The sequence below is a fragment of the Chroicocephalus ridibundus genome, chromosome 17, assembly GCF_963924245.1.
Source record: "Chroicocephalus ridibundus chromosome 17, bChrRid1.1, whole genome shotgun sequence".
Classification (NCBI taxonomy): domain Eukaryota; kingdom Metazoa; phylum Chordata; class Aves; order Charadriiformes; family Laridae; genus Chroicocephalus; species Chroicocephalus ridibundus.
In genome coordinates, this window is record NC_086300.1 from 6,577,761 (window position 1) to 6,586,325 (window position 8,565).

Below are 8,565 nucleotides of genomic sequence, written 5' to 3' on the forward strand. Positions count from 1 at the left end.
AGTGTGAAACAAAGCCGAGGGCAGGGGCCGGGGGGGCCCTTCCTCTGAGCTCCTGGGGGACCCCCAGGGGTCCCTGTCCTGCCTGGCATCGCCTGGCACAGATGTTCCATCCCCTGATTTCTGCTTTGCCCCCTCCATGCCCATGACTGGGGCTCCGGTCCCCGGGGGGGAGGCTCGGAGAGAGACTGGAGCTGCCTGTGGCTGAGCTGGGGGTGCTGGGCACCGCTTGGGGTGCTGCTTGGGGTCCAAGGACAGGACCTGGGGGGTTCCAGCTGTGTCCCCCATCCCTGGCCCTCCTCCCACAAACACCTTGGCACTCCACAGCACTGGAGGACGCCCAGGGAGGGGGCACCATGCCCTGCTCTAACAGGGACACTGGAGCCACCAGCCCCTCCGGAGGTGGTGGCACCCATGGGCCATCCCCTGGCAGGTGGCATGGGGACACCAGGTGCTGGGGGCAGGGGACTGGCAGCACCAGTGCCCACCAGCATCCCCCAGTGCTGTACTGGGGTGAAGTGAGAGCTGGGCAGTGCGGGGATCGGGACTCCTGGGCCTCCCCCACCCTGAGCAGCTCCTGGGGGCCTGCAAGGGGAAGCCCTGGGGCGAACTGGGCTTTGCCCCATACTCCCAGTAATGCCCAGCCTGACCTGCTGGCAGCACCAGCCCTCGTCTGCTGGGTGACAGGAGGGGTCCCTGTCCTCACAGGGTCCACTCTGCCCGGGACACCAGCCTCAGACCCCTGCAGGGAAGCTTTTGGGGAGGGGGCAGGACCCTCTCCCCCCCAGCCCACCCCTGGCATCGCCTGGGGACAGGGCTGGGAGCCCAGTGACAGGGACAAAAGGGATCAAAGGGATTCCCCAGCCATGCTGCATGTCCCTGAGAGGGGACACCCCTGAGCAGTTGGGACCCCGCCGGCTGCCCCCTTGGGGTGTCCCGTGACACCAGGTCTGGGGCTGGCAGCCCCCCAGGAGGGCTCTGCACCCACTCCGGGTGGGACACATCCCTGTGTGTCCCTGATGCCCAAGGTCCTGAGCCACCAGCACCCCGCAGCACCCAGGAGGACGGGGAGCACGGGGACAGCCCCAGCACCTGCCACCCCCTCTGGAAGTGACATCCCCCCCACACCTGGAAAGAAGACAAAATCCAAAACTTTTAGAAAGCCAAGATCCACATGGCTGCACTGACACCCCCGCACCCCCTCTGTCCCCATCCCCAGCTGGCGGGGCCGGGGCGAAGGCCACCAAGGCGGGGGCCACTGGGGGAGTGACACAAACCAGACCCTGCACCCAAGGGGAGCCACGGCTGGAGGAGCCAGGAACTGGGGAGCTGGGAAGGGGCCGGGAGGTGGCCGCTGGCCGGGATCCGGCCTGAGCCCCGTCCCCCGCAGCCCAGCGCCCAGCCAGGCCCTTGGCCAGCACCGCCCCGGCTGGGGACTCGCTGGGCGGCCGCCAAGCGCTGGCCGTGCCGAGCCGCCCTCCCCGGCACATGGCGGCCGCAGGCTCAGTGCACTCCCCAAAGGCAGCACCCCTGGGTGCCCCCACCGGGGGTACAGGTGGCCGCCTGGATGGTGGCACCCACCCCACCCCAATTCACCCCATGGGACCCTCGTCCCGGCTTCCTCGGAGGCCATTGGAGACCTTCTATCCCTGACCCCTTGGCAAGAGCCAGGGAGCCCCCAGCATCCCGCCAACCGCCCCGCTGCCAACTGGCCCGGGGAGGGGGGGACCGGGAGCGGGTGTGCATGGGGTGGGTGGGTGGGTGTGTGTGTGTGTGCGTGTGTCGTCCCCCCCCCTCAGCTTTGATTTCTGGAGCCCCCCCTGCCCTTCCCCCTCGGCCAGGAGCCGCGCAATGGTTTCAATTACGCTCTGAAAGGCGGTGGGGCCCTCTTTTCACGGCAGCCCGGGCTGCTCCTGCTCACAACAAAAGCTTAAGTTACAGGAAAGGCAGAGAAAGGGAGGGAGGACGGCGCAGGGGAAGGAGGCAGCCGGCAGAAAACCCCTCACACACACACCCGCCACCAGAAAGGAGTGGGATGGGGGCACTGGGCTGCCCCCCCAGTCTGTCCCTTCCTTGCGATGCTGCTTTGGGGAGGGCAGTTTCCCCCCCTGCCTCATCCCACTGCCAAAATTTGGGGTGATTGCCCGCAGTTTCTTTCCCTGATGAGGGTCTCCGGTGTGTCCTAGTACCCCCTGCTGTGTCCCAGTCGTCCCCCCCGGCTGTTCCCAGTGTCCCTCTGGCATGTCTCAGTGTCCACTGGCATATCCCAGTCCCCCCGCAGTGTGTCCCAGTCACCCCCGGCATATCCCGGTCCTCCCTCAGTATGTCCCAGTCACTTCTCAGTGTGTCCCAGTCCCCCCCGCCATGTCCCAGATCCCCCCGATGTGTCCCAGCCACCCCCCCCAGCACGTCCTAGATCCCCCCAGTGTGTCCCAGTCCCCCCCAGCATGTCCTGGATCCCCCCAGTGTGTCCTGCCCACCCCTGGCATGTCCTAGTCCCCCACCTCCATGTCCCCTTGTCGTGTCCCAGATCCCCCTGGTGTGTCCCAGTCCCTCCCCAGTGTGTCCTGGCCCCCTGGCTCCCTCCCGCTGCCCTGTGTTGGGGACAGAGGTGCCCTTCCCCATGGCCAGGGTGGGAGGTGTGGGGACAGGATGCAGGATGTCCCCAGCCACCCACCTCTGGCTGATGTGGGGACATCAGGGACACCCCTGGGTATGCCGTGGCCTTGTGTAGCCGCAGGGTGCTGGCAGGCACCCCACGGGGCAGTGGCACTGCCTGGGTGACACCTGGGCACTGAGGGGTGTCCCCCCCATTCCCGGGGGGGGCAGCCAGGACCCGTGTGGGTGCCAGACGGCCACGGGGGCTAATCCTGCCCCGGTGCACCCTAAAGGGGACCTGGGGACAGCGGGGGACCCACTGCAGCATGTTGGGGGGGGATGTGGGTCCTGGGGTGGGGGGAGAGCAGCCTCACGGGTGGGGGGACACAGGGGGGGCCAGGGGATGCAGAGGGGCAGGGGACACAGCGGGGGCGCAGGGGATATGGGGGGGGCAAAGGACACGGGGGTGCAGGGGATGTGGGGCTCCAGGGCATATGGGGGAGGGCAGGGGACACGGGTGGGCAAGGGGACATGGACCCGGGGGGAGGCAGGGGACATGATGGGGGCGAGGGGACACGAGGGGGGCCAGGGGACACAGGGGGGCAGAGGATATGGGGGGAGGGGGGGCGCAGGGGACACGGGGGTGCAGGGGATGTGGGGCTCCAGGGCATATGGGGGAGGGCAGGGGACACGGGTGGGCAAGGGGACACGGACCCGGAGGGGGGCAGGGGACACGGACGCGGGGGGGGACGACACAGGGGACCCGGGGAGGGACTTTTCCCCGTGGCCCCGTCCCGACCCCACGCCGCAGGGGGAGTTTTCACGGCGCGGAAAAAGTTGGCGGCGGGGGGGGCGGGCTCCCCTCGGGCCGGTGACCCCCGGGGACGGGGACGGGGGGGGGCGGACCGCGGGGGGGGGGCGGGTCCGGGGGCGGCGGGGGGCGGGGCGACCGCGCGGTTTGAATGTGATTGGCTGCGCTGGGGGGGCGGGGCCCGGCGGGGGCGGGGCTCGGGGGGGCCCGCTCCGCCCGGCGGGGACGCGGCGCTGCCCCGCACAAAGGCGGCGGGAGCGTCCGGTGAGGCCGCTCCGCTCCCCCGGCACCCCCGGTACCCCCCCTCCTCCGCCCTGGTACCACCCCCCCACAGGCATCACCGCCTCCCGCCCCGGGGCTCAGGGAGCGGGAGCCGCGCCGCCGAGCAGCGGGACCCCCGGGTCCGGGCACCGGGAGCGCCACGTCCGAGCACCGGCAGCCGTCCCGCCGCGCACGGTAAAGCGGGACAGCGGCAGCCGGGCAGCGGGCAGGCACGCTGCGGGCACCGGCACCCCTCCAGGCGGGACCTGAGCGTGTCCAGGCACCGGGAGCCGTCCAGGGAGCACCGGGCACGGAAAATCCACCCACCGGGAACCGTCCGGGCGGGACCTGAGCGCGTCCAGGCACCGGGAACCGTCTAGGGAGCACCGGGAACCGTCTAGGGAGCACCGGGCACGGCACATCCACTCACCGGGAACCGTCCAGGGAGCACCGGGCACAGCACATCTGATCACCGGGAACCGTCCAGGCAGGATCTGAGCGTGTCCAGGCACCGGGAGCTGTCTAGGGAGCACAGGGCACGGCAAATCGGATCACTAGGAGCCGTCCAGGGAGCACCGGATCCGGCAGATCCGGTCACCAGGAGCCATCCAGGGAGCACCGGGCACGGAAGGTCTGGTCACCGGGGGCCATCCAGGGAGCACTGGGCACGGTAGATCCTGTCACCGGGAGCCATCCAGGTGGGACCTCAGCGTGTCCAGGCACTGGGAGCCATCCAGGGAGCACTGGGCACAGCAGATCCGGTCACTGGGAGCCATCCAGGGAGCACCGGGTGCGGCAGATCCGGTCACCAGGAGCCATCCAGGGAACACCAGGCACAGCAGAACCGGACAGGAGGACCGTCCGTCCGGCTGGGCACCAGGCACGGTAAATCCGGGCACAGCAGCTCGGGGCACCATGGGCCCCCCCGGCGTGCTGCCTGCCCTGGCCTGGCTGCTGGTGGGACTGAGCGTGCCGGCACCATGCCGGAGCCAGCTGCACGGTGAGAAGGGCATCTCCATCCCCGACCACGGCTTCTGCCAACCCATCTCCATCCCGCTCTGCACCGACATCGCCTACAACCAGACCATCATGCCCAACCTGCTGGGTCACACCAACCAGGAGGATGCAGGGTTGGAGGTCCACCAGTTCTACCCCTTGGTGAAGGTCCAGTGTTCGTTGGAGCTCAAGTTCTTCCTCTGCTCCATGTACGCGCCGGTCTGCACAGTGCTGGAGCAGGCCATCCCGCCGTGCCGCTCCATCTGCGAGCGGGCGCGCCAGGGCTGCGAAGCCCTCATGAATAAATTCGGTTTCCAATGGCCGGAGCGATTACGGTGCGAGAATTTCCCCCGGCACGGCGCCGAGCAGATCTGCGTGGGGCAGAACCATTCGGAGGATGGTGGTTCACCGGCGTTGCTCACCAGTGCCACGCCGTTAGCCGGCCAGGGCACCCCGGGCGCCCCTCGTTACGCCACCCTCGACCACCCCTTCCACTGCCCACGGGCACTGAAGGTGCCCAGCTACCTCAACTACAAGTTCTTGGGCGAGAAGGACTGTGCGGCGCCCTGCGAGCCCACCCGGCCCGATGGCCACATGTTCTTCAACGAGGATGAGATCCGTTTTGCCCGTATCTGGATCCTCATCTGGTCCGTCTTATGTTGCGCCTCCACATTCTTCACCGTCACCACCTACCTGGTGGACATGCAGCGTTTCCGCTACCCCGAGCGACCCATCATCTTCCTCTCGGGGTGCTACACCATGGTGTCGGTGGCCTACATTGCCGGCTTCGTGCTGGAGGAGAGGGTGGTCTGCAACGAACGTTTCCAGGAGGACGGCTACCGCACGGTGGTGCAGGGCACCAAGAAGGAAGGTTGCACCATCCTCTTCATGATGCTCTACTTCTTCAGCATGGCCAGCTCGATCTGGTGGGTCATCCTCTCCCTTACCTGGTTCCTGGCCGCCGGCATGAAGTGGGGCCACGAGGCCATCGAGGCCAACTCCCAGTATTTCCACTTGGCCGCCTGGGCCGTGCCGGCCGTCAAGACCATCACCATCCTGGCCATGGGGCAGATCGACGGGGACCTGCTGAGCGGCGTCTGCTTCGTGGGCCTCAACAACATCGACCCTCTCCGGGGCTTCGTGTTGGCCCCGCTCTTCGTCTACCTCTTCATCGGTACCTCCTTCCTTCTGGCCGGCTTCGTCTCCCTCTTCCGCATCCGCACCATCATGAAACACGGAGGGACCAAAACGGAGAAGTTGGAGCGCTTGATGGTTCGTATCGGGGTCTTCAGCGTCCTCTACACCGTCCCGGCCACCATCGTCATCGCTTGTTATTTCTACGAGCAGGCTTTCCGCGAGCACTGGGAGCGCAGCTGGATCAGCCAGAACTGCAAGAGCTTGGCCATCCCCTGCCCGCTCCACTTCACCCCCCGCATGACCCCCGATTTCACCGTCTACATGATCAAGTATCTCATGACTCTCATCGTGGGCATCACCTCCGGCTTTTGGATATGGTCGGGGAAAACCCTGCACTCGTGGAGGAAGTTCTACACGCGACTCACCAACAGCAAGCAGGGCGAGACGACGGTGTGACCCCCCCCACACACAAGGCCGGCCGCTGCCCTCCTTTGGCTTGAATTTTATTTTTTTGTTGGGGTGGGGGGGTGTTATTATATATTTTTTATTTTTAGATTTATTAACGTCTAAGGGGTGTCTCTCTTTCTCTTTGATTTTTTTTTTTTTTTGTAATTAAACCTGTAAATAGCATTTGTAAATTTAATTATATATTTCTATTTAAAACACGAAAAAAGAGGAAAAAAAAAAAGGAGAAAAGCGAGAGGAGAAAAAGGAGAAAAAAGGAGAAAAAGGAGAGAAAAAAGAGAAAAAGGAGAGGAGAAAAGGGAGAGAAAAAAAGAAAAAGGAGAGCAGAAAAAGGAGAGGAGAAAGTAAAAAGGAAAGGAAAAAGACAAAAAGGAGGGGAAGAAAAAGAGCAAAAGGAGAGGAGAAAAAAGGAGGGGAAAAGGGAGAAAAAAGGGAAAAAGGAGGGAAAAAAAGGAGAAAAAAAGACGGGGGAAAAAAAGGAGGGGAAAAAAGGAGGAAAAGGAAGAAAAAAAGGAGAAAAAGGGAAAAATCCCTGCCGAGACGGGCCGAGGATTCTCGCCCTCCCGCTCCCTGCCCGCCCCTGGAAAAAGGGTTGGGGGGGGGGGAGAAAAAAAAAACCAACAATAAAAATCCCATTTTTCTCCCTCTCTTTTTGGAAACTGCCCAAGAAAGTTGATTTTTTTTTTTGATTTTTTTTTTTTTAATTAATCCCCCCTTCTCTCCCAAAAGCTGCTGTGACGGCGCTGTGTCGTCGTCGTGTCCGTGTCCCCCCCACCCCGGGTCCCTGCCGCCCCCCTCCCCGCTTCCCTGCGGACTTTTCCTCCCAAATTACTTTTTAAACGCTCCTTTGGAAATACAAACCGGTAAAACAAACCGCTAACTTATTCCCGACGGCTTTTTGGGCACACCCCCACCTCCACACCCCCCCCCCCCCCCAAAAAAAATAATCAAGAATTAAATTGGGGGGGTCCCCATGGGTGCTGCCGGGTCCCCTATTTCCATCGCCCCGTGGGGATGAGCCGGCATCTCCCCCCAGCTGGAACAAAGCGCTGCGCTGGGGAAAAAAATAGCAATTTAACCCCCAAAATAAGGATTTTTTGTGTTGGAGGGGGGGGGACGACGACTGTGCCTCCCCCCCCCCCGGAGGAAATAGCTCACATTTTCTATAGGATTAGGGTTTTTTAGCTTCTCCCGAGTTTGCGGAGAGAAGTGGGTCCCGGCTCCGGTTCGGTTTCTTGGGATTTGGGCGATGCTGGCGCCGGGCTGTGGGGAGTTTGAGCCTGGAGAGGGGCTGGCGCCCAGCTCGGGGAGGGGAAGGATGGATTTAATCAGCTGGATTTAATTGAAATTAAAAAAAAAAAAAAATTAAAAAAAAAAATAAAAAAATAAAAAACCCCAAACTACTCTTCCCAAAATGGAGAGGGAGACCTGGAAGCGCTGACCCCCCCCCCCCGCTGGGCACCCCAAAACCAGCCCCGGGAAGCCTCAGCGCTTCTCCTCTCCGTCGTTTCGAGGGATTTCGGGATCCTCGGAGCGCGAAAGTGGGGTTGGGTTGGGGAGGGGGGTTTGAGCCATTTCCCTTTCCCCAGCAAAGCTCCGGGAAGATCCCCAAACCCCCTTAAAAACCCCAATTCTCCCTGGAAGGGAAAAGCGGGAGCCGAAAGGGTTAAGACAGCGCCTCTCCAGCACATTTTGGAAAGGAAAAACTCTTTGGATCCGGTTTAATTTTCCAGCGATGACTTGGAAGGGGGGAGAGAAGAGGGGGGAAAAATGTATCCAGGGTTGGGGGTTTTTTCCCCACCACCACCAGCGCTCCGTGGTTTGGAGAAGCCGTTTGAGGAACGGGGTGGGCTGGCTGGGACCCCCCCCCCCCCCCCGGCACCCCCCACCATCCCACCCCCCCCCCCCGGCTCCACGAAATGGGAATTAAAAATGGGATTGATTTTATCGCCGCTGATGTCTTTGCCTCCCTCCCCGGGGGGAAAAACCCACGCTGGTGGTGACATTGGCAGGAGGGACTGGGGTGGGGGGGGGGGGCACCACCCCTCCCACCCCCCCCAGACCCCTCAACTCCCTGCACCCATGGGTGGGCTCCCCCCATCCATAGGGGGGTCTCCATGGGGGATCCCAGGGCCGGATCCCGGGTGCTTCGCCTCGGGGGGAGCTGCCCCTCGGCTGGTTCCCATTATCCGCAGGGTCCCGCTCCCCAAAAAGCCGATCCCACCCCAAGGCCGCTTTGTTTTCCGGAGGCGAGGCGCGGATGGCCGGGGGACGGGGGGAATGTAAACTCTCCACCCAGG

The 8,565-nt window shown here is 63.5% G+C and overlaps 1 protein-coding gene across 1 annotated transcript; it reads left to right on the plus strand.

Moving 5' to 3' along the window:
• Positions 1-3,660: 3,660 nt before the first annotated feature.
• Positions 3,661-7,194, plus strand: FZD2 (frizzled class receptor 2). Its single transcript, XM_063354692.1, has one exon. The coding sequence runs from the start codon at positions 4,583-4,585 to the stop codon at positions 6,254-6,256; it is 1,674 nt and encodes a 557-aa protein (XP_063210762.1). The 5' UTR covers positions 3,661-4,582; the 3' UTR covers positions 6,257-7,194.
• The last annotated feature ends 1,371 nt before the right edge of the window (positions 7,195-8,565 follow it).

Excerpts from the sequence above, each read along its gene's own strand:
- FZD2 (XM_063354692.1), top strand. The coding sequence starts at position 4,583 with ATGGGCCCCCCCGGCGTGCTGCCTGCCCTGGCCTGGCTGCTGGTGGGA.